Below are 26,807 nucleotides of genomic sequence, written 5' to 3' on the forward strand. Positions count from 1 at the left end.
CGTCAGTAATGACGATGACTTGCGCATGCATCATATCGGATTAGGACGATGATGTAATTGGTGACGTCTGCGGTGACTGAACAGGCCGATACTTGATCGGCAAGAACGACCACAGTCAGAGGACAGATGTGAGCATCAGCAGCTGGCACTGGGTTCAATATGATTACGAAGATGCAATATTATTACGAGGACTGAATCCATTTAAAGGGCCCATCAAATGTAATTTTTTAATGTAATTCTTGAAAATGCACCTTTGTGTCCCAATTAACCTTATTTTCAATTTTCATTTTGCCGTTTTCAAGGGTATTTTAGCGCCTTTTTGGCTTTTATGCAAAATGCAAATTTCCATATTCATGAGCAAAAGCGTGATGTCATATCAGACAGAAACCTCAATGTTGCAATTGGTTTGTGCACGAAAAGTTGCCAGAGTTTTGGATATGTCGCTGTTGGAAATTTTCTTTTCTTTGGTGATTCGTTGTTGTGTTAGTACATGGCAGTAAGCCAATGAGTAAACCTTTCTCATAAATGTTATCAATGAGCAGATTTTTGGGTTCACATTTGAACACAAACCCTTAAACTGAACAGTGTCTCCCTGAGATGACATCTCGGCAACAGCGCCCTCAGTTGTCCAAAAAAGCATAGAAAATTTTAAATGTTTAAAGAAGTGCACTTTTGAACAAAAATAAACCAAAAAGGGATGTCAAATAGTTTTCATACATTTAAGAAGAGTAGAAAGTAGCACAAAATGTGTTTCATTTCATGGACCCTTTAATCCACCGCTACATGAGTTCAAGAGATATAGTTAAAGTATTTTGTTATATGTCATAAGTCATGATGATTTCATAATTTATTTCACATCTTTGGACAGCGGTTCATGTTTGCGAAAAAAAATAATTTTTATCCCTTGAACCATTTGGGTGCAATCAATCATGTTTTAATATCGATACTTAATTCGGTATTTTGAATTCAATCCAAGTTTGACCTCCCTTTAATCCCGGAAGTAGAGATCAAGCGACTTTACGTCATGTTCCATAACATCATCAAGTATTAACCTTGATTCTTCGTTTCATTCATGAGTTCCGATTGAAACAAAACGGTCACTTTTTGACTGAAATCGCTTGTAATTTGATACCTTATGACGTCATTATTTACGTCACACTTGTATGCACACCTCAGGAAGTGGACTGAAGTTCAAACCAATTTTGAAGTTCGTTCAGAAAGAAAACACATGAAAACATGAACACGAACAAGAATACGAAAAAAGAACGAAGAATGAAGACAAAGCCAAAGAGTGGTTGTGCCCGATCACCCAATTAGGCTAATTTTAGAATTCTGTGAACTACTGGGGGAAATAGATTGGGATTCCCGGTGTTGCGAGAATTTAGGACTCTATGAAATTCGGACGCATTGGCAGTATTCCGCATGCGTAAGTATGATAATTAGAAGAGTGATCGGTCATTTGAGAGGGGTTAACCATTAATATGGTAAAGGTCTGGATTTCATAGGAGTCCGATTTTTATATGACACCGGCCCCACGTTGCAACTATGAAGTGAAGAGTCAGGGAATTCCCCCTTGTAGTTCAGCTGGTACCCAGCGCCGTAGTAGCACAACACAGTCGACGCTGATAGTATTACGCACAACACTGGGAAGGAAACTTGCAGCTTTCGCAATGCACTTTGTCGGTATTTAACCATCATGAACATTATGCGCACCGGCTGTGCGCACAAGGGGTAGTCATATTGACCGCGGGTACCAAAAAACCATCCAATGAGAGCTGCAAGAAAATGGAGAACACCAGAACCTTTGGGGAACGAGCGAACTCATTTCCATATTCAGTTGGCTCTATAAAATGCATTGTGTGTTTTTTTGTTTATTTTTTGGGTAAACTGCACAGCCATTACTAGTCGGCCTATAATATTCCGAACATTTAGGCCCACCGCCATTTTCAGTCTGACTCCACTGTCGGCCGAGGCTGGGCCCGTTGGCGTGCCTACTCTCACACTAGAGAATCAATTGGATTTGGGTTTTAGATTTAAGAGGGAGTTTTGTGATCGCTGAACGTCATAAGAACATCACCATACGGAGAGGAAACCGTCATGTTCATAGGGGTGCGAGTTGTACGAGGTCCTGACTGGAAATGGGGCGACCAGGACGGGGGGAAGGGCTGCGTAGGCACCGTGGTGCCTGCACAAGCTAAGGACAGCGGTAAGTATTTTAAGTGCGTCACACAAATCGCCCATAGAATGGTGACCTATGAGGGGTCCTATCAGGGCTGTATGAAGCTCAACATTATTGGCCAGCCTCAACTCAGAGGTAGGGAGCTTGATCGGAAGTAAATGCGGGCGCGTGCGCGTTGCCCTAACAGCTAGGGGTTCGGGGCCCGCTTAAGGGCCAGGCGTGATTCACGATGCTCTGTTGTGCGATAAGAGGCAATTTCTGACTAATTTAACCATTTGTTTGGAGCTATCATCATTTGAACACCATTCTTGAGTTTGGAGTCAATTTTTAAATTTTTATTTTTCTTAGTGTGAGAATTTGAGCAATCTCATGTGCAGGAGCGTAGCAATGTCATCTTATTAGGTGGGGGGGGGGGTTAAAATGTCTGGAACAGGGCATTTGCACATCCGTGCTGAAATGTAGACACGTTTTTATCTCCGGATACTTGGCCTCCGTAAAATCGAGGGGGGGGGATGATAACATCTGTTCATTCATTGCCCACAGAAGATGTCAAATTTGCTTATTACTATATTGGCAATGGGGCCGCAAAGAATTAGACATTTTATTACATAGCTAAACCGTAAACGTGGGCCGTTTTTTTGTTCGGAGTTTCATTAAACAGTGGCCCTTTGTATCGCAAGAAAAATAGCTATTTGAGAACATTTTTGTGGTGAAAACCGAATACCACTGGCTTTAATGTCTCATTTGGGGAGGGTAAAGCTGAAAATCTTTAAAATTCTTGGGGGGGGGGGGGGTTACTGAACAAAATGCCAAAAGTCTGGACGGGTTGAATCCAAATGCTGCTTTTTGTAACCTTGAATAAAAAACAAATGATGAAACAACCAAATGAAGACATTTATTTCAGTGCAGCGATGGTTCGAGTAATACATGAATAACATGTAGATGCCCCCTGAAGTTTAAAAGCTTCACAGTCAAGTTAAAACTGGACTTGAGAGTGTATACTTCCACCTATGATCTTGTTTTTAGTGACTGGTGTCTGGGTGCGATGGGACTCCGGGCAAGCTGCAAACTACCGCGCTGGCGGAGCAAGCGGCAAGTACGATCTGCGGATTTACGATAACGCCCAACTAGGTAAGCGCAGATTCTGTTTTGATAAAAATCCACGCGGTAACTTTCATTGTAATATTGGAATCCCCTAGTTGCCTTTAATTAGATGTGGCCTTTATTTTTATTCGTTGGACCGCCTATTCAATTAGTGTTTAGAAGCTTTTTAGGTTTATTTATGCTACGGTTTATTTATTCCACGCCTTGTCCTACCCCCCCCCCAACTGAAAAAAAATTCAACACCCAGGCCAAGCCAACCCTCTTTAAAAAAATCCCGGATCTGCCACAGGTACTATGAATTGACCGAAATGTCCCTTTTTGTAAGTTTTCCTTTAAATGTTGAAGCTTTTTTGTTTTGTTTAATGCATCAATGAGAAATTCCATTATGCTCGGGAAAAACATTAAAAACAGAGATGTCGTCGAGGCAGAAGTTGCCGCTAGTTTTTGAGCATTGAAAACAGTTGTTAGAACTATTGTCGATTCTGTTTTTGTGTGTTTTAGAGCACCACAGCCAGTCAGTCAGTAGAACGTTAGGTACAACAGTGTTTCAGTGAGCTAAGCTGTAAGTTATAAGGTTCATAAATTGTAAAGAAAATCTCTAAACTGTAACTCGCTTACTAAGTTGTTATCAAAGTAATAACATCATCATTGTAAAAGGACAAGCGGCCTTAAAGATTGTGTTTTATTTAATAATTACTAGCATGGTTATGTTAACTATTTTTCTCGCCACATTTCCAAATCCAAGTACCATTATCTAACGGGTGGGGCGAGGGGGTGGGGGTGGGAGGCAGTTCCTTCAAGTTTTTACCTAACAACCGTTCTTGTTAGTGAAGCAAGTACACAGTGTCTTAAATTCCATGTTTTTACATATACATGTGTTTATGATTAAATGGGAAATCCAGTTTTTTGTTGGTTGCAAGTACACAATTGCAGACCAAGTTATAATTTTCCCTCCTTAGACTTGTACACATTTTGTACCATTTTTATCCAGAATAAAATCGTTTACTGCGCAGTTGGAATACCGACGAGACTCATTCAAATACATGTACTGGTAGAAGTTCAGATTTGTAGATGTAAACATTTTGAAAACGCTTTTAGATCTAGAAAATATATATTGTTAAATTTTAGCCTGGGCTAATATTTTGAAAATTTCGGGGGTAAAAATCATCGCCTACTATAATAATTAATAAGCCAAAATAATTTTAACTAAAGATTTGAAGCCTTTAATTCCCAGCATTAGGCAGTTTCACACAGAAATACATGTACTAACGAATGTATAAATGGGTGCCAAAAATAAACTGGTATTTATCATGTTTGTTTACAAACAGCCCCACATAACAAGGATCATAGGGTGCTTTTTTTCATTACGACCAACACAGTGGAAATCCCCAGGGGAATTTTTAATCACGCGTTCAGACTTCGTTATCATTAATTTTTTTTCATAATGAACAACGCGCCGAGCCGTGTACATGTGCATATCAATGCACATTGAACCTTACTCGGCTGTTGACCCTGGAAACCCCAGCTGAGCAACAATTTTTGGTGACATATGAAATTTAGACTTCTAGGAAACGTGGTCTCTTCTATCTTATTCTAACACGTGACTTCACTGTCCCGTCTTCTGTACTTAAGCATGCGCAATATCACCAATGAGTCCGTATTTCATAGAGTCCAAATTTCACGCCACATCGGCACCCACTCGATAAAATCTTGTATATCACATGCACCAACATGACTGACATCTGTTCACTATACATGTCGATTGCAGGCATTAGCGTTTTCCCCACGGCAAGTCGGCATGTTGGCATGTATCATGTCAGGCACGGTTTTATAATTCTGAAAAAGGACATATTTGGAGTGTAATTCTGGAGAAACAAAAGACATTTCGCTCAATTACCGTAAATAATATTACGAGGATACGTTGCTGGCGCCAAGGCACATTAATTGTTATTTCAATGTTTATCCCCCACCCGCTTGGGTTTTTTTTTGGGGGGGGGGGGTGGGGTGGGGTTGGCCTCTCTGATGTATAAAAGGACATTTGTGGCGGAAATCGTATTAAAGGAAAATTTAACGTGCGGAATACTATTTTTGTTCAGGTTATTAAACGACGTTTGTGATGAATGTTCACTCTTTGAAAAATAGAGAAATGACTGTTAAATATTATTGATTCAATCTTGGAATAGGAGTGAAGCATCCGACTGTGGAGTGCGACTGCTGCCAAGAGCACGGTGTCGTAGGAATACGCTGGAAATGTCTGGAGTGTCATGACTTCGACTTGTGTCACAGCTGCTATAACGAGGGAAAGCATGACCTGGGTCATCGCTTCACTAGGATCGAAACCAACTCAGTTCCAGGGTAAGTTTATTGGGTACAGACCATTTAGTTAACAACACATTTTCGATGGTCACATTGCATCATGGGATTTGATGGCAAACAAGCAATGCAGTTTTTGTACAAAACTATGGTGACAGTGAACCAGTCAAATTTGAAATTATTGTTTAGTTACGTTTTTCCAAAATTAACCGATCCTCACCTATCAATGCATAGAATGTGGAGTAAAATTCAGAACTTTGAAAATTTCTAGAGAATAATCCTGATTTTGTTTTCTAAGGTACCAGTCATCAGTCCCAGAGGAGCGATTGTGAACAAAGTTGGAGGCGTAAGCTAGAAATCTTGATGCTGCTTGGCCACTATTGGCTGGGTTTTTATGCATATTCATGATAATGAAACTGGTATCTAAAAAGTACGGTGGCCCACAACTGTCACGGCAAAAGCAAAAGCGCCACGGCAAGCGCAAAAGCGCCGCGGCAAGCGCAACAGCGCCGCGGCAAGCGCAACAGCGCCGCGGCAAGCGCAAAAGCGCCACGGCAAAAGAAAAAGCGCCGCGGCAAAACAAAAAGCGCCGCGGCAAAAGAAAAAGCGCCACGGCAAAACAAAAAGCGCCACGGCAAAAGAAAAAGCGCTGCGGCAAAACAAAAAGCGCCGCGGCAAGCGCAAAAGCGCCACGGCAAGCGCAAAAGCGCCACGGCAAGCGCAAAAGCGCCACGGCGAAAGCAAAAGCGCCACGGCGAAGGCAAAAGTGCCACGGGTTTATTGGGAAGGGGCGTAATCATACATGCCGCTACTACATCAAAAAATAAAATGGGAAGGAGAATGGCCGCCACCAGGAATTCTTATTAAGCACAGAATTTAATTCTTTGAGAAGTGATTTTATGGCTGAGAAAATAGCAAGGCCAAGGAAAACCGGTCAGGAAATAAATCGTCGATATTAATTTGTTGTAGGATAATTATTATTCCAAGAGAGTTGCTGCCGTGAATCAGAGTTTATCAAGGAGTGGGACTCGCTATCGGCACCATCAGGGCCGTTCCTCATTTCTTTACATTTCGTGGGATGCAAACAATTACAAGGACGGGAGGCTCTGTGAGCTGATGCATTTTTGAAAACATTTTTTCCCCTTCCGACTAGCATGCAGAGAAGAGTTCCGTTAATTTGAGCCTTTTTTCACAGGTGTGTATACCAGTGTAGGCACGAAAGTGAGCTGCCCGGAGTGTATGAGTTAATTTTTTTTTCTTTTTCAGTATATCATACACATCTATAGGAAGTCGATTAAGGCTCTCCTGCAGGGCTGCGGCAGTGGGTGGGTAAGGCTTGTCAACACGTAACTCGCCCGCGGGCCCATTAGGTTAGAAATTCCCAGAGAGCGGGAATTTCAAAACTCTTCGCTGAACGTTGCTTGCACTGACCGGTTTTCCTTGCTATTTTCTCAGCCATAAAATCACTTCTCAATTCATGGTGGCGGCCATACTCCTTTCCATTTAATTTTAGATGTAGTGGCGGCATGTATGATTACGCCCCTTCCCAATAAACACGACTGAGTTGAAGATAACTCACAAATCGAGAAATGGATCGTTCTATTAGACAGTTGCAACGCTTTCGACAGAGGAGGTTAGGTCGTGGATTTCATGTAAGGAACGTAACACAGGCGAAGACTTTGGATATAGAATAAGAAAGAAAGAAATTAACTTAAAAAAAGGGGGGGGGGTAAGGGAGAGACACTAAACAAAGGAGAAGTGTTATCGTTGAGATGCACAGTTCTAAGCTCTTCTATTCAATTTCTCATTCAATTTACACCACTATGACTTCGCGCCTCTTTTTCTTTTCTTTTTTTCTCTCAGTTTTTTTCCCCTTCCTTTTTTGTGTGCTATTCCAGGGGGGGGGGGGCGCCCCCTTGCCCCCCTCGCGACGCCCATGGGTGAACTAAGTCTCAAATTAACGGAACTCTTCTCTGCATGCTAGTCGGAAGGAAAAAAACTCTTCAAAAAAATGCATCAGCTCACAGAGCCTCCCGTCCTCGTAATTGTTTGCATCCCAAGAAATGTAAAGAAATGAGGAACGGCCCTGATGGTGCTGATAGCGAGTCCCACTCCTTGATAAACTCTGATTCACGGCAGCAACTCTCTTGGAATAATAATTATCCTACAACAAATTAATATCGACGATTTATTTCCTGACCGGTTTTCCTTGGCCTTGCTATTTTCTCAGCCATAAAATCACTTCTCAAAGAATTAAATTCTGTGCTTAATAAGAATTCCTGGTGGCGGCCATTCTCCTTCCCATTTTATTTTTTGATGTAGTAGCGGCATGTATGATTACGCCCCTTCCCAATAAACCCGTGGCACTTTTGCCTTCGCCGTGGCGCTTTTGCTTTCGCCGTGGCGCTTTTGCGCTTGCCGTGGCGCTTTTGCGCTTGCCGTGGCGCTTTTGCGCTTGCCGTGGCGCTTTTGCGCTTGCCGCGGCGCTTTTTGTTTTGCCGTGGCGCTTTTTGTTTTGCCGTGGCGCTTTTTGTTTTGCCGCGGCGCTTTTTGTTTTGCCGCGGCGCTTTTCTTTTGCCGTGGCGCTTTTGCGCTTGCCGTGGCGCTGTTGCGCTTGCCGCGGCGCTGTTGCGCTTGCCGCGGCGCTATTGCGCTTGCCGTGGCGCTTTTGCTTTTGCCGTGACAGTTGTGGGCCACCGTAAAAAAGGGATTCCCCAAAACTGTCTTCATTCAGATCAGCTTTACACAATTGCTTTACAAAATTATATTTGTATTAATAATATTTCTAAATACAGGTTCAGCAATGTGTGACAAATTGATAACTTCATTATTGATATATAATAGAAAATAATCAAATGACAGTTGTAGCTTACCGTCCCATAGGTTTGTGCACAAACTGCCTGGGTTGTTTGTCTTCCATAACTAAAATGCATTGTTAATATCAAATAAGTTGATTGATCAATGCATGATAATGAGGTGTTTAATAAGACAAACATAAAATTCAAGCTGCTCATTTACCCTCTTTTACTCTCTGTTCTTTTGGATGGGGAGATGACATGAGGCTATTTTTCCCTTCAAATACGATCACCGCTGAACGTAATCCTGAAGCCCGTGGCCAACTTGACCACATTTATCGTCACCAAATGTTTACTGAATACAGAGTACAAGATCTTTTAAACCGTTGAAGTAACAAACGTGACTTTTAATTCAACAAGTTGGTGTTTACGATAGATTTATTTCGAAAATATTACAATTCACCCAATTACAACAACGCTGTTTCTATTACAAAATTATGCTCTGCAACAATGAATTCAAACATAACGACCATTTCGTCGGTATCTTTCACAATGTAGAAGTGGTGTATGTGTACTAGTAAAAACGACGCTGAGATGTATAGGAATGGCATTATTATTCTGAATACCGGTACGCACCGAGCCTATAGGCAATACAATATTATGTCTGTATAATTGTGTCTGCCTAAACAAGGAATGCATTCGTGCTAGGCGATTTTTTGTACAGGCTACATACATGGGCGTCGCCAGGATTTTTTTCTAGAGGGGGGCAAATTTTTTTTTGGCCAAAAATGCTTGCATTTCTCAACATATTCTCGATTTATCAGTTTTAGAGGGGGGGAAGGGACATTCCCCCCCCCCCCCAACTCATTAAATTTACACCACTTTGTCTTCGCGCCTCTTTTTCTTTTCTTTTTTTCTCTTTTTTCCCCTTCTTCTTCTTCTTCTTCTTCTTCTTCTTTTTGCTTTTCCGAGGGGGGGGGGGGGGGGGGGCAAGTGGCCCCCTTGCCCCCCACTCGCGACGCCCATGGCTACATACACAAAGCTCGTAACAGGCTAGGTTTAATGGAGTCGTCCATTGATGTCATGTAACCATTGGAACGTGGAGTCTAACCCTAACAACCGAACGTGTCATGGTGTTCGCTCATGCGCATCGCAAGGTCAAATATTGTCTGTCGAATTGCGTTCATATTTACTTCACTGAAGCAATGCACAGTGTCGTATGTACAATGTACAGTGTTGCATCAAGATTTTGTCCTTCAAAGCACTTTTGTAAAATTTTTGTTTCAGAATTGAAGTCCCCTGTCGATTTGGCGCCATCAAATGCCGCTCTTTGGGCATTTTTCCAGGTGCCCGAGTGATGCGAGGGCCCGATTGGAAATGGGAAGATCAAGATGGTATTGGAAAATCAAATGTGTAATTTAATAAAGGATCACAGCAAAATACGGCAGATGTTTGTTGCATGTTAGGTGTGGTTTATTGTTGCTCGTATTAAATTCAAAATATTTAGGCCTACCTGTATTTGAAACAACACCAGCATCAGCATACATAATTAGTAGTGCGTCATAGGGACATAATTGTGCTCTTTGTGATAAAAGCATGAAACCTGGCACTTGAGGTCTTCATGCCATGAAAAAAAATAGATACAGAGACGTTTCATATCTTACCCCTAGTGAGGGGTCGATGACCTTACCTGAATACTCTATTTATACCTATTGTTTTTGAAAGCATCTCTTTCCTATCACCTTAGTCCATGTATAGTCTTCATACAATGTAAATAACCACCAAAAACGGGAAATTTAAAATTGGCGTCTGATGACCTTCCACAGGTACATGACCTTTGTCATCACTTCAGTAGCTCTGTTTATATCTGTGCAGAATATCATGTGGGTTCATATGTGGGGAATATCATATCTGACCTCTTAGAGCACTACTATTTTAATTACCCATATCTAAATGTTGGTATTCTTGCCATGATCTGAATTTTCAGATATGGAGACATTTCATATTTGACCTCTGACGACCTTTGCGAGATCAACGAACGTTTGTATACTGTGATTGCCGATATTTATCATGTTTAATCTTCCAAATGCCACTTTTTCATGACCGAGGTCTAATTAGTGCAAAATGAGTGTTTTAGTGTTTTGACTATTATTTCACAGCATGTCACGAAGTCAGACCCTAAAGACCTCTAATCTCAATTTTCCTTTTTATTATATAAAGGCAAATGTAAGCGCAATAGAATTTTAAGAGGCACAGCGGACAAGTATCACTTGACCATTGGGCTTGGTAAAAAGCTTACAAACGTGGTTATCAAAGTCCATATGGTTACAGGGTGTATGATAGGTAAACAAGAGTGAATACTGCTTGACATTATGGACATTTTCCATAACAAAACACCCCACGATTTCTATTCCAATTTCCACATATTGCGTAGGCCAATAAAACAAGGAGAAGCGAGGTCGGAGGTCACCTCAAAATTGTTTGTTGGGTGTACATTCATAACATGACTGTAACTAATAGGTGCAATACCGTTCGTTAGCACCATTATAAGCTTGGGTCATGAACAATATAGCGCTTTGACAAATAAATATGATAAATAACGGCAACAAAGATATGCAAGTGACCTCTCCGAGGGCGTTACTACGTCAAATATAATGTGCCCAGATCTGAAATTCTGTTCATGGCAAAGAGAGTTAAGGTTTAGACTTGGGTCATGAAAAAAAGTGTGTACATCTTATTAACAACCGTAGGTAGGATATGGTTTTGCAAAGGTCATGACCTCTCGTAAGGTTATGAGGTTGAATCCGAGATGGTCTAATTCTCTTCATAGCATGAACACCTTCATTAGCCATGAATCGTGAAAAAAATCTTACAAATAGGTAAAAACAAGTTTACAAAGATCATTGACCTCTCAAAGGTCAGAGGTCTGATATGAATTGTTCCCACACCTGATCAATATTTTCATTGTATGAAGACATATGACATTGACTTGGGTCATAGAAAAGTGAAGTTTTAAAGAACAAAAGTTGTGAATAGAGTATGTAAACTTCATTGACCTCTCAAAGGTCACCAGTTAGAGGTCAAATATGAAATACCTCCCAATCTGAATAAAAAATCATGGCATGAAGAACCAACATGCGAAGTTTCATTTTTGTATCACAAATTGTACAATCTATTAGGGCTATGGCGCACCACTTTATGCAAATTTCAAACGGTGACACCATCAAAGCGGAAGTGACGTCCCTTTATAGGATCGTTTGTTCAAATTAATAAATGACATCTGAAAAAAAACTACAATTTCGTTCTTTCCTGTTTTGTTTTTGTAAAACCTTTTTACAACTAATGTAGACCAGGTATGTCAAATAAAATAGTTCAGTGTCCCATCACCCTACGTTTGTAACAAATACCTACGCAAACCTTAGTTTATATATTTATTTATTTATTTATTTGAAACATTCCTCGAAAATTTCAAGATTAAATGGATTGCTTAAAAGATAAACCAATAAATAAAAATCGCAATTAACATATTAACGGGTTAAATGGCGATAACAAACATTAAAACATAAAATAAGAATTATCATTTTAAAAAATGGACGAATGAATACACATGCATTAAATTACACAATGTTAAGTAAAATGATAATTGGAGATTTTTGGAGATATTTCAAACACGGAATAAGGCTGTTTTTGTATCAGTTAGTTTGGTATCTAGGTGGATGCATCTCTTTGCAGGCTCCTAAGTGCCACTTCAAAGTGTCCGTACGGTCAGGAAGAAGGTGATTCAGTTTGTGACCAGGTGCCAATTTCAAAGAGCCGCTTAAGCACAAAATGTGCTTAAGCACAATAAAACTCTGTTAATAAAATCAGGTTACCGGCCAAAACTCCATGCGATTAATTGTTATGCTATGTAACCAACAGCTAAACAAAGTCACAAGTGATGAAGTTTTGGCGGTTAACCTGTTATATTAGGCAAGGCTTTTGTGTGCTTACAAAAATATGTTGTGTTAAGCAGCTCTATGAAATTGGCCCGAGGGCTCTGAATCTGACAAAACACCGTAAAGTGCATTGGTTTCCTTCACGTTCTGATGTCTCTAATTTAAGGCATTGAAGGGCAATATCATAATGTTATACACCTTACAAAATAATCCTCAAATCTTTTTTTTTTTTTAAATCGATTCCAACATGGTGAAAAACCTAATCCTAATCCTAAACCCATCATAACATAGGTCTTACCTTATAACACTTACCTGAACCTTAACTCTAGCCCTCTATAGATTTTTCCTGATCGTTGATTAGTGATGGTCATTTTTTTTAATACAGGTGGGGAAGGCAAAGTTGGTACCGTTAGTGGAGTGAGTGGTGGGGAGGGCACCCATCGTTCCTGGGTCGCCGTTCAATGGCCCAACCGCTCCACTAACAATTACCGGCGGGGTCATGAGGGCAAGCTGGATCTGCGATACACGGAGAAAGAGACAATGGGTGAATTCTACATTGAGCACCTGCCGAGGCTCGGTAAATGATACTCGCTCCGTATCGAATAGTCTGCTGCAAGTTCTTTTCTCAAATGGGGAAAAAGTCTTCAAAATTATCTTCAAAATACATTCATAACCCTATCTCCAGAATGCTTCGGCCATATGCATACAATATTGGGATACGTCCCAATGTTCAGCCCATCAGTGTTCATTGATATAAGGTGGCTTATGGTTGCCATTGCAACCTCTTCGAAAACGGTTTATAGAAAATATGTCTGGCATTGTCTATATGTTGATGTTAGTGTTCTCAAAAATTCTTTTCCTGAAATAAGCACTGTGCACTTCAGACTTAAGATCACTGTCACGTGATCACTTACGATTCAGCATGGGACTCAAATGTGACTGCTTCCCACACAAAAGCCATTTAAAAAGTATTTCAGCACGGTTTTAATTATTCCGAATTAATGGCAAATCAACCGGCATTTCTCGGAAGGTAGCACACGGAGTATACAGTGTTTATACGTCGGGAAAGGGCAAAACCTAATATTGATCAGCACATTTTTAATTGGACCGAATTTGGTTGAATAAAAAAAAACAATGAAGCTTGATTGGGACTATTCATAAGACGGAATTTCGCGTAGGGGTGATGTAAATCAAATTAGTATTTTTGCCCTTCATCGACGTATAAACACTGTATACTCGGTGTCTTACCTCCCGAGCGAAAGTTGGAAAAAAATCACACGGCCGGAACTCGAACCCACGACCTCCTGCTTCTAGTGCAGATGTCTTACCACTCGATTCGAATATCCGATTTGAACCAGCCAACCGATCCCGTTAGCTCGGTGGTCGAGTGGTAAGACATCTGTACTAGAAAGCAGGAGGTCGTGGGTTCGAGTCCCACCCGAGTGATTTGTTTCCAACTTTCGCTTGGGAGGTAACACGCTGAGTATACAGTGTTTATACGTCTGTGAAGGGCAAAAAAACTCCAACAAAATTCCTTCTTATGAATTGAAGTTTGGGACAGAATTACCCCAAATCCTACTCTTTACACAAAAAAATGTTGAGTTTTAACAACTCAATAATATTTGTTTCAAATCTAAAGATTTTGATTAACAATGCAGAAAACTGTCCGTGGCAAAAAGAGGGGTGGGGGTGGGGAAATGGTAAAAGACCTGTCAGCTACGTAGCCTCGTATCAATATTTTATCTCATTTAAGGAAACCCGTACAAAAACAATAATGTTAAAATTACGATGGGGTATAATACGGCCCTCAGTCATGAGCAGAAACAGAATGCCCCAGTCCTCCGGTTACAGCCCGATAGTCCGAAGGTTCGATAGTCCGAAGGTTCTTTTGTCCGAAGGGTCATTAGTCCGAAGGTTCATTAGTCCGAAGAGCCCATTACTAGTCCGAAAACAGAAGGTTAAACAGTCCAAAGGTTCGATAGTCCGAATAGACGATGGGGTTCGATAGTCCGAATCGACAAAAAGGTCCGATAGTCCGAATTTACGATAAGGTTCGATTGTCCGAATTGACAATAGGACCTTATTGTAGATTCGGACTTTCGGACCTTATTTTCAATTCGGAATAATGAACCTTCGGACTAGTGAACCTTATATTCGTTTTGGACTATTGAGCCTTCGGACTAATTAACCTTATTCTAAATTCGGACTATCGAACCTCGGACTAATGAACCGTCGGACTAATAAGCCTTCGGACTATTGCTTCAAATGTTGGGATTAACGAACCTTATTTCATTTTCGGACTAACGACCCCCCATCTTATGGAAAGTTTATGGATTTGGACTATCGAACCTTCGGACTAAAGAACCTTCGGACTATCGGACCTTCGGACTATCGGGAGGCCCCCAGTCCTCCATATGCGGATAAAATTGCGATTCTGTGGTATTATGTCCTACATCGCGGTAGTCTCTCTTAAAACGTGTTCCTGACCGACTTATTACTTGTAAATCGGGTTAATATTATAACGAGTTCTCTGGTTTTGGCGTCTTAAATCATGTACGATAATAACCACAAAAACGACTAGCACACACCTGAATCTTTGAGTTTCGCTCCTTTACAGATGCGACTCGAGTCCGGCCTTACTTGGACACCGGAGATAAGGTCCGTCTGCTGGACATGGACCCTTTGAAGCTCAAGGAACTACAGCTGGAGAGGTGTGGCTGGAACGAAGAAATCAAAGACGTAAGACAGATACCAGGGCTCAAGTCCATGGCTCTGTTAAGCCCATAACCTATAATTATGCATTATTTTTACCATCCTTGAAGCGCTGGCAAAGATTCCTGGTACCCTGTCATCGAGCAGAGATTCTTAGTTAACAGCATGTACGTCCGCGCGCAACCAAACACCCTTACTACTCAGTGAAATATGCGTTTACACCTTTTTGCCCATTAGATTGGTTGGACCCATGCAGAGGAAAACATTTTGCGCACGCCAAGATAAATGATGCATACCCCATGGCCTTAACAAAAATGGATTTTTTTTCTCCCATCGAAATTTTCAATAATTTTTTAAATGACTTGTTTTTACGGGAAAAAAAACACCCTCGAGTTTATTCATATTGAAGGCGTCTGCAACCTCTGAAGAGGGAATTTTATTTTGCACGCAAAAGAAACCTGCATTGCAAGAGCTGAATTATTATCTGGCAGCCAATAGTTTTTGTGAAGAAATAATTGAACAACTAAACGTCGGTAGTGATTCATTCGATGTCTTTTTCAAAACAGAAAAACTTTTACACGTTTGGAAAATACCAATTGAAAAAAAAAAGCAAATCTAGTTTTGAAGTGAAACTCGAAAAAGCACGGTTTCTGGGTTAACGACAAAGGGAATATTGGGGAAACTAGTGTTGTCCCTGTCCAAAGATAAAATACCACATTAGTACCCCCAAAGTCTGAATAATTATGTCTAGCAATAGACTTTGGTCATTGAATGTACAGAATATATGGTGCGGGTGAATCAGTCTAAATGTTAGCGTACACCCTCGACACATCATGGTTGGGTTCAAAAATAAGTACATGTTTGCTATTAAAGTAGATGTAAAATCTTCACGAAGAAAATACAAAAAGATTGTGTATTTCACGTTTTCTCCCATCTCAGTTCAGGGGAAAAGTCGGTGAAGTCATCGTGGTCGACAAAGATGGCGATGTCAAGGTCAACTTTGGCGGATCGTCGTACTTCATTAATCCCCTGTGTCTCGTCATGGAGAAAAAGAAGGAAGCTGAAGAATCCACGGCCAGTGCTGGAGGTAAATGCAAAGAAGATTATCCATTAATACCTATGTCGACACTGACAATATGTTGATGTCGACATTGTTCAAAATGAAGTGTCGACATTCAAAGAAATAATCACGGGTACCGAAACCGTCCGTTCGTACGTTTCAAACAACACGACCACATACTGACTAATTTTTCGACCTTTTAGAGCTGACTGGAAACTGAAGTTAAGATGCATCGATCGTTTTAGCTTGCGGGCATATCGACCGCGGATTTTAGCCAGTACTCCTGATTGTAGCGAACCATTTGTTTTTTTTTGTACCAAAAGCTTATCCTATTTGCGGTCACTTTGACTGGTATCTAATCAAATCGGACTGATGAATTTAAGGTTTCATTCAATATCTCATGGGCTAGCTTGGTATTTGATTTGTAGAAATTTTGGCCAGCACGTGAGGGTGGTGAATTGACTTGAATACAAAGAACATATGGTATTGGAAATATACAAATATATCACGGTATTAGTTTATCTTTGCATGCATACCTGTGGGCGTTTATATCGACTATCCACCTTTTAAACCAATTTATACTTCAGCATTATTCACAAATATTTTCTACAAACATATTTTCGGCTCGCGTTTGTGAATGTGAATGAGGTATTCTAATTACAATTTGACTCTCGCTTTGTATATGTAAAAGGTACAATGAGGAAAATAAACCCTCCAGACCGTTGCCTTATTGCATCAAGGGCGGATCCAGAACACAATTTTTTTTTGGGGGGCCAAAAAAATGTTTTGGTCCCCCCAAAAAGTGGGTCAAAAAAATTACGGCGTGGGGTTGAAAAATTGTTGGATTCTAGATGCCCTGTGGTGCGATCTGAGGCAATTTCTGACCACTTTAACCAACGTTTTTTTGAGGAAAAGATGGTGGTGTACTCATTGCCTGCCTTTATTGCAATGTCACATAAAAAAAAAATTGATTTCGTTTTTTTGGCCCCCCCCCTGGATCCGCCCTTGTATTGCATCGGAAAAACTGAAACATTAGTCCAGAGTTAAGAAATGGCCGCAGTTCCTACGGTTAAGATGACGATCATTTTTCCCTGTTTCCAGACACCGATGTAGGCGAGTTACTGGCTGCACTACTCCTGAAGTCTCAACTGGGGAAACTCGGAGACCTGCTGGGCGGATCGGCAGATACATCGGGCGGTGCTGCTCTCTTCCAGGCGGCAGCCACCGGCAACACCAACAAAGTGCGGGAGATCATCAATGATCACAAGGACGCGGTGAGAAGATTAGCTTAAAGTCGGGTAACATGTAAGGAGTCGGGTTGGTGCAGTAGACATCTCCTTCCACATAATTCCCGGGTTCGATTCTTGGTGCACAGGTGGATTGCGTTTTCAGTCCCTCTCGATTGCAGTATCTCAGCCTGAAACGGCCAAGATTCTACTTAAATAGCATTCCATCGCCTTGTTCTCCCTAGTTGTAACCATTATTATGTAGAGGGGCAGGTTAGATGAGGTGGCTTGCCAAAGGACACATGCAGCCAGCAGCTGGGTTGTTGGCAAAAAATATACAAGTCAATATCAGATTTTCTTGAATCGCCGTTGTTTCTCTGTAACAGGTCAAATTTCAAACTAAACAAGGAGAGACAGCCCTTCAGGCCGCCTCCCATCGCGGTCACATGGATGTAGTCACAGCTTTGGTGAAAGCCAAAGCACCATTGGAACAGCAAGATGAGGACGGAGACAGGGCACTTGCCTTTGCAGTGCTCGGGTGAGCTACCTGATGTACTTGCCTTTAGTTTTAAGTGTCACAAGTGGGATCCACACAGGATCACTGTGTGGATGGAGTGGCTTAATCGATCAGAAACAATGCGTCACTCACAATGCTCACATATGCAAAGCACCAGAGAACAAGTCGCTTTATATATGTTACACGACTGCAGCTAGTTGATACCGGCTTTATAAATAACACAATTGAGCTCAGAGAAGGGTCTTTACCTAGGTGCGTGTGTGGAAGAGTGTAACACACCTGTTTGTCTCCGGATGTCAGCTAACAATCGTGTCATGTCGGCAAAGAGATTAATGCTAGATACCTTGTATTTTTGTCGCCCCAGGTGCCAAAACATCACCAGTCTGTTGTACGTTGGTTTCTATGGGTAATTCTGTGGTTATCCCTAATAAAAAATTAGTCAACCATAAATCATATGACTCCGGCAACCGCCATATTGCAGGTTATTTTCTGAAATGTGCCAATAACAACTCTCCACACTATATGGATAGTCGGGTATATTCCTGGCAGTAATTCTGACAGCTTTATTTCTTAATGCAGTATTTTTTTTCCTGACAGTGATGAGCCGGAGATTGTCAAGTGTCTCCTGCAAGCAGGAAGCAACATAAATGCAGCCAACAACAATGGTTTGACCCCACTCCACCTTGCCGCTGCGAAGGGTCACCAGACATGCGTGGAAGTACTGCTTAAACACGACCAGCAAAAATGCGACGTCAACTACAAAGTAAGTCGTGGTAGTCTGGTCACCGTTCATGATACTTTGAAGTAACTTATTCGTTTCCTGTTCTGGGACATCATTAAACGAGTTTATCGTGCGCTTGGATAGTGTCATTCCACTGGTCTAGAATGGCCACGCTTGGCCACGGTCTGGTTTATAAAAACGCATGTCACACAGGGTGATATTGCGCTGCTTGCCAATTTCATCCAGCTGCTCAGCACACAAATTTGCTTAGCACCAAAAAAGTGTGGCTTATAACAGCAGGTTACCAGCCAAACTCTTTGTGATGGTATTCAGCTGATGTTTGCTTAGCATGAGAATCACATGGAGTTTCGGCTGGTAAACTGCCTTTATAAGCTACATTTTTTGTGCTAAGCAAATTTTTGTGCTTAGCAGCTCCATGAAATTGGCCCCAGATCTCATGTTTGGCAGGGCATCAAAACCTTCAATACTTTCAGTGATAATATTTGCTTTCCTTGTACATAATTTGATAGGACAAGGATGGTGATAGTCCATTAGTCTTGGCCATTTCCAAGAACAACAAGCAGATCATCCATTGGCTGATAAACCACCCACGAATCAACCTCCGTCAGGTGAACAAGAAGGGATTCAACAGTTTGCATCATGCTGCAATCAACGGAAACAATTTGTAAGTCCACTTATCGCTTTTGTGTGTAACATGTACGTACATTACCAGCACACTTTCGCAAAAAGTGGTCCGGCCACCATTATATAAAAAACCTCATTGGCCGGGGGTTTTGTGCGTAAACCTTAGTTATCAGTCAGCCGATCACACTGAATTGACTTCGGCAAAATCGCAAGTCCCATCATAAAGAATAAGTTAACCGAACCATTTTCTACGAGAGTGTGTTTCTAATGGCTATAGTGGGCTTTCAAAAAAAACTTTTGCAAGTGGGAAAGACACTTTGGAAACATCCAATCAGTTTGGATATTATGCTTCATGAATTTCTGCATAAACGAGCACATTTTTTAAACAGTATTTTATTACTTTTATTTTATAGTGGGCTTTTAAAAGGAACTTTTGCAAATGGGAAAGAAACTTTGGAAACATCCAATCAGTTTGGATATTATGCTTCATGAATTTCTGCATAAACGAGCACATTTTTAAACAGTATTTTATTACTATTACGGTGGTGGTGGTGGTGGTGGGGTTATGGGGGAGGGTGCTAGACAGACGATATATCCGAATGGCACAATAAGACCGACAGCAGACGCAGTAAATTCGCGAGTGATTAGGTTTCAAAGTGTATACGCGAGTTATTTGCATAAAAATGACTCCAGAATTTTAATGTAAAAAACGAGACCGTTAAACTTAGTGTCCAAAAATGGGTCCTATTTGAACGATTTGAACGAGAAAGTGTAGGGATGCTACAGAGCATGCAGGCTCAACCATTACCAGCACACTTTCGCAAAAATTGGTTCGGCCACCATTATATACAAAACCTCATTGGCCGGGGGTTTGTGCGTAAACCTTATCAGTCAGCCGATCACACTGAATTGACCTCGGCAAAACCGCAAGTCACATCATAAAGAATAAGTTAACCGGACCATTTTTTTCCGACGGTGTGATTCTAATGTATCACGTACGTACATGCATCTGTATTAAAACCATAATTCATGTTGTGCGCGAATGCAAACTTAAGTGCCTACAAACTTATCTGGCTAGTTTTTTCGGCTTTTGTAATGGTTTGTTCTTGGTGGATAATTTTAAAATTGTTTTTTTTTATTGCAGTGCCGTGGAAGGGATTCTGAAAGTCTCGCCAAACATGATCAATATTGCCAAAAATGACGGCTTCACGGCACTACACCTCGCAGCTTTCAACGGTTTTTCGGACGTCACTTTGATCCTCGTCAAACAGGTGAGGCCATTGATTTCAACCCCCCCCCCCCCAAAAAAAAGGGGACTCCGAAATTCGTGAAATACCTTATACCTAATGGCTTGTATACTTTCCCATTTGTTTCACTAAGGCTGGCTGTAATAAAGAACTGAAGACTAACAATGGACAGACGGCGATGCACCTGGCCGTCGACAAGACCCACAACAAGTGTATCGAGGCTCTGGTCAACAACGGTGCCAATGTGAACGCCCAGGATAGCGACGGTGATACAAGCCTCCATCTGGTCATGATGAAAGCCTCCATGAAAGACATCATGCGAGTCACACCACTGGGACAGGTATTAAACTAAACACATCTGCATGCTTGGTGGCAACACACAGCAATCGGTTTCCGTTGATTATGTAATTCTGAGCCCATCCTTTTGCTTTTACGAAGGACCACTTTTCTAAGCTGCACCTAGTTGTCCCAAACTTGCAAATGGTTATTGATGTAAAGTCCTGCAATCGGCGTTAAATAGTGCTTTGGTTACATTATTGCGACGCAGGCGGCTGTAACTGGGCTCAGTTATAGACAGTAACCATTAAAAAATTGAGGCTCGCGGTATGAGAAATAATCAAACACCATTTGACTAATAGGTAGATCACAAACCTCATAGTGCATTATCAGATTCAGGAGATATCTTTGTTGTTTGTCGAGGTCGCCGGTATTCTAATTGTACCGTTTATAAAAACACATAGCACATGCCCCATAAACGCACAAGGGCGTACGTCGTTTACAGTTTGCCCACCCGAGGCCGAATCACCCATCCAAGTATTACTTTTCATGTATAATTGTAGTTGCTGCAGCTCGCCGAGCAGCTCGGAGACGGAGGCAGTTCGTCCGATCAAAAAGCAAACCTGGTTGCCATAGCAGCCTACCTTATTAAAAATGGCGCGGACATCTACATCAAGAATAAAAAAGGGAGCAATGTTCTTGACGTCACCCTCAATCCAGGGGTTGAGAAGTTACTGAAGGAGCTCCACCAAAAGAAGAGGTGAGATTGGTTTTTATCTTTTTTTGTTTACATATAATGCACAACATTCATTACCTAGTCCCCCCATTCACGTACAATGTACAGGCAACCATGGCGTGTAGGCAATAAAGTTGAGCAAAGGGCATATCCATACTACATAATACGTATTCGTGATTGCACCATTACGTGTCAACCGCTACTTTTGCTGTTTAATACCAAGCGCAAACGCGAAAATTTGTGCACCGCTAAAATACGGGAGCGTAGTAGATATACCACGGCAAACGTTTTGTCGAGATAACTGATGCGTATCACTCACTCACTCACTCGTCCGCATAGACAGCATAGGTCCGTCGCGCCGATCTTCTGTGCCCGCGTCTTACAGCCTCATTCCACATGCAGTCAATCTGGCTAGGCCGTCCGAGTTGTTCCAACCAAGATGATCTTGGACGGCCACGGGGTTTCTATCTTCCAGCCGTGAGTTGGCCGTTGACCTCTCCTGGAACTGATGGCGATGCCCAGAACGTTTTTGGCTGGGATATTGCCAGCCAGGCGAGCGACGTGACCGAAGAAAAAGCTGTGCGGCGATGTTGGATTTGGTGGATGATGGTTGGCAATCTTGTTCTGTGGGAGACCTCGTTGTTGCTGACGAAGTCGTACCACTGGATGCCTAGGATCAAGCGTTGACACCTTAGGTGGAATGATTCAAGTCTTCTGAGATCAGAATTCAGGAGGTTCCAGGTTTCTGAGCCGTACAGCAGGACAGGAATGACGCATGTATTGTATATTCCCAGTTTGGTGGTAAGTTTCAGCCTATCCTCCAGATTCTTCGTAGGCTGTTCAGGGCAGATGAAGCGAGGCCGAGTCGTCTGAGGATGTCGGGTTCACTTCACCCGGTGTTGGAGATCTTACTTCCGAGATATACGAAATCCTCCACAATGTCGACAGACTGGTCGTTCACTTGAGAGGGAGTACAGCCTCGCTCTGAAAAGATTGGAGCGCATTGCTCAGATCTTTGAAAACGTTACAGACTAGAGCGACATCATCAGCATAGTCCAGGTCTGAGAAATTGCACTGGCCGATGGCCATCCCCACATTCACGGTCGCCCTCTCGAGGATCCAGTCCATGGCGCGACAGAAAAGGGAAGGTGCCAGGATGCAGCCCTGTCTTACACCAGATCTCGCGAGGAAGCTTTCGGAGGTGTTCCTTCCTTGGCGCACCTTGGCAGTGATATTGGTATGGAGATCCATGATGAAGGTGAGGAGATGGTGGGAACTCAGATGCTTCGTAGAGCTTTCCAGAGTGCTGTTCTATCAACCGAGTCGAAGGCTGCCTTCAGATCAACGTAGGTCACGGATAAGGGTTGGTTGAACTCGTGATGCAGCTCGGACAACAGACGGAGGGCGAGAATGGCATCCATCATGGAGCGGCCAGCCGTGAATCCTGATTGCTCAGGCCGTCTGTGCTCAACTAGCAGGGGGTTCAACCGGGCCAGGAGGACGTGGGCGAAAACTTTCCAGATAGAAGCGAGATGGGTCTGTAGCTACTGCATTCAGTGCGGGGGCCCTTCCCTTTGTAGAGTGTAACTATGATGCCCTCTTTCCACTCTGCAGGGTTTTTCCTGATCGCTATACTTGTAGGAAGAGCATACGTATACCCCAACAAACTTTTGGTGAATATGTGTGACGTGTAGTAAAACAAATATAACATTGTTGATATCGTGTGGATATATAGTCGATATTTAGTCTCCTCGTTAAATGAAGTTGACAAACTAATTTGTTAAATCTTCCAATAATAGGCTTACTTCGGGAAGCTAATATCGACTGTCCACGCTGCAACCATACTTCATGTATATTTGTATACCAGTTACAGGTCCATTTGTCGTATGCTAGTTTTGGAAAGGAGGGAGTGAAGGAGTGTGAAAATGGAAGCTCAAAAACCTCGCCTCTATCCTGCCAGCGCGCTGCTGTCTAATAGAAAATATAATACATTTGCACTGAGGGGTTTTAGGGTAAGGTGTCAAGGGTCCAAGCTTATAAGGGTCGTGCGGGCTAAAGTGGGCATATGCGTAGTCCGAAGCGAACAATAAAATTGTGCATCGGCATAAAACCCTTCAAGTTTAGCGCAGTTGCTTGCAAATAAACGATACTGCTCTGTAGTCAAACCTGAGTGGGAAATCAGGGAAACGTCCATCTAGTTGCCTGTTTGTTTAGCAGCAGGATAGCAGCTCAACAAATCATCATGTCTCTCCATTAGTTCGTTAGTTAGTTAGTAACAAACGTTGACATTGTCTATTGCTCTTACATATTTTCACCGATTTCAACCAAACGTTGTCGAAAGTATATCAGAGGCCCAGCCCCAACACGTCACATGGCCAAACTGGGGTCAAAGGTCACCATGGGGTCACTGGGGTCAAAAAGCTGATTTTTTTTAACCTCAAAACACTACTCCTTCCAGAAATTACATGGCACAATCACGTGACCCATGCATAAACACGAATTTGTTGGCCCGCAGCTTCCGAGACTTTTCCGATCGAGTTCTGGTTGCAAGTATAACTGTTTCCGGCAATTTGAACAGGTTTTTCTTCAATAAGTTGAATGAAAATAGTACTCAAATAAAACTTATATGAAAATGCAGGCAATGCAAGCCCAGGTTTGCTAATCTCACTCCAGCAAACTGTATATTATTCAACGTATAACTACGGAGCAATTTTAGTTAGTCTCTTAAAATATACCCATGTACATGACTCAAGTTTGAATCAAGTTTACCTCAATATTATCATGCATGTGTACACTTCAAAGCTTTCTGTTTTAACAAACAAGGCGTTTAGACACTTGCCAACGGTAAGATTGTATCATTTAAGCGTTTCACCTGATGGAACTGTGATATTGTTTTCCCCAGGGTTGAACGAGCAATGAAAAACACTCAAGACGTGAGTTGTAAAGTCAGCTAAGGGGCGTGGCGTGGATACGGCGGCTGAACCAAGATCTGGAGCAAACCATGGAACTGTGTGATTATTTCATTACTTGTATTTCTAACGCTATTCTAGAGAAATGTCTAATTACCCCCAAAATGGTGAGAGGAAACCTGAGTTGATCACTGTGTAGGACTTTTGCTGTATAGTGAACGATTTTATTTCACCTACCATTCTTCACAATCGTGTTTGTGTTCGCTGAGGGTTGTCCTTGAACAATTGAATTAATTTTTCGAAGCATTTACCCAGAACTCCTCAGTCTGTAAGCGCGCAGAAAATGCCGACATGAACACACGTATTATTGACTAAATGCTGTTGAATTATATGAGTGAAGTGGGACCTTTTGTTATTACTTGATAATAAAATGTAATCATTTATAAAGATGGTAATGATTTTAACAGAAATCTTGGGAAACATCAGATCGATATGTAGAAACCAATACTTGTAAAAATACTTATAGCAAAATTCACTCTATTTTCTGGCCTTTGAGAAACAGAGAGAACAGAGAACAGTTCGTTACTTTTATTTAAAGTGTTGACGAAATAGTCTGCATTACCCATGCTATTCTTTCACAAACGCATAAGTGTAATTTTTGTCTTCAACCCGTGACAACGCCCACACAAAGGAGCAAATGTACATTATGTAATACAATGTAATGCAGTATTCAAACACTTGTCGCAAAAAATACAAATATAATCAGAGACATTCAATAAGAAAATAACCAATTTGTTTAACTATTGTAAACTCACCCGTTCTCTAGATGACGTAACCGTTGTAGTTATAAATGTCAAAGGTTTTTTATTACCCTCAAATATGTCAAAATTCAAACATAGGCATACTGTTAAAAATCGATTAAAGGGAATGTACAACATTTGCTTTTGCTGCAATTTTCAGAAATAAATGGATTTGGAGGATAAGTATGTTATGCAAATATTGTTAAAATGACTTGTTTCACGATTTGGGCTTGTAGATGCTGGAAAAACCAAGAAAACCAATCATGTTCTTGTAGTCTGGTTCCCTGACCCCACTTAAGATGAAACAGAGCAATTTATAAACTTTGCGGAATTGTAAGGTCAGAAAATCAGTCTAGCAGGCTTGAACCCCTTTACAGGTGTGTAATCAATTGCAAAGAAAACGCAGAATAACTAATTATGAAAAATTAAGAGCAATTTTTGAAAAAAGCCAGTTTTCTCCAACGCTGGATTTTTCTTGAGGAGCCACGATTTTACAGGACGTTTTAGACTGTCATTCCCTAACAATCCAGTAAGGCATTTCGTGATAATTTGATCATTTAGTTTTGTGATGTTTGCAAACGTTGTATCTTCCCTTTAAGTGCATTAATACAACTTTTTACATTTAATCCACAGAACCAGAACTTTGGAAAAAGGTCATGTAACAAAGAAAATGATATACAAATCCGAATAATAAGAATTCCTTTACTTACTTTTGGTTATGTACATTCCAATGTAATCAATTTTAGTTACTATTATCTTATACACTTAAAACACGTTATACACTTAATACACTTATAAATTTAGATATGAATACGTTTGAACCGAAAAAAGGTTTTTAACCAAATTATACGGTTAATAAGATTGCTTTCGACACTTAATACCTTTAAATCGCTAAAAGTTGTACTGTTTGTTGTATTTTTGGAGATATAACTGAATAATATATTTTTGGTTTTAAAATTGCTAATTCTCTATAGCAGTATACAAAGGTTTTTCCCTTCTGAGTGAGGCATCTCATTTTGTGTAATAGCATAACCTTTTTTTACAAGTTCAGAAATATTTGCGGCTCGACATTGATTCAGTTCTGGAAGTGAAGAGTGGTGCCCGCCCTCATTGACGTATGCATGTTTTATTTTCGTTGAAATATAACACTCATAGGTCACATATCGATGGGAGAAAATCGACAATGCACAGACAGCACATCTTGGATAAAACGTTTTGGCTTATAAGCGTTTTGGCTTATAAGCGTTTTGGCTTATAAGCGTTTTGGCTGATGATAACGCAGAACAAAAGCAGGCTACTTGGATGCATCGTATGAAGGCTCACAGCTTGTGTTGCAGGGATTGGATGTAGTGTTTGATGGTCTATTTCTGAAACTCCCGATATTGCATGTATTAAGTTAGCTGCCAACTCCCCCTGATTCTGCAGAAGGTTCCCTGAAAATCCCTGATTATGGAAACTTTTTCCCTATTATGTTGAATGTAATTGTAAATATCTCCCTGATTGTTGTACAAAATCTCCCTGATTCCAAGATGCGAATGTTGACAGCTCTGAAGTTAGCTTGATGTTAACTGTATAGTTCCTAGTGGTAACGAGGATGGTATTTGTGGCAAAATAAATCAAGTTTACTGCATG

The 26,807-nt window shown here is 41.3% G+C and overlaps 1 protein-coding gene across 1 annotated transcript; it reads left to right on the forward strand.

Annotated features, from left to right (window-relative positions):
- The first annotated feature begins 1,999 nt into the window (after positions 1 to 1,999).
- Positions 2,000 to 24,927, forward strand: LOC119732184 (E3 ubiquitin-protein ligase MIB1-like). Its single transcript, XM_038205608.1, has 15 exons — positions 2,000 to 2,206; positions 3,206 to 3,310; positions 5,467 to 5,638; positions 9,679 to 9,785; positions 12,712 to 12,903; positions 14,944 to 15,065; positions 15,978 to 16,125; positions 17,200 to 17,372; positions 17,711 to 17,862; positions 18,439 to 18,604; positions 19,093 to 19,247; positions 20,352 to 20,478; positions 20,588 to 20,794; positions 21,294 to 21,490; positions 24,369 to 24,927. The coding sequence occupies exons 1-15, from the start codon at positions 2,098 to 2,100 to the stop codon at positions 24,418 to 24,420; spliced, it is 2,184 nt and encodes a 727-aa protein (XP_038061536.1). The 5' UTR covers positions 2,000 to 2,097; the 3' UTR covers positions 24,421 to 24,927.
- Positions 24,928 to 26,807: the final 1,880 nt, after the last annotated feature.

The sequence above is a fragment of the Patiria miniata genome, unplaced genomic scaffold, assembly GCF_015706575.1.
Source record: "Patiria miniata isolate m_02_andy unplaced genomic scaffold, ASM1570657v1 HiC_scaffold_24, whole genome shotgun sequence".
Lineage (NCBI taxonomy): Eukaryota > Metazoa > Echinodermata > Asteroidea > Valvatida > Asterinidae > Patiria > Patiria miniata.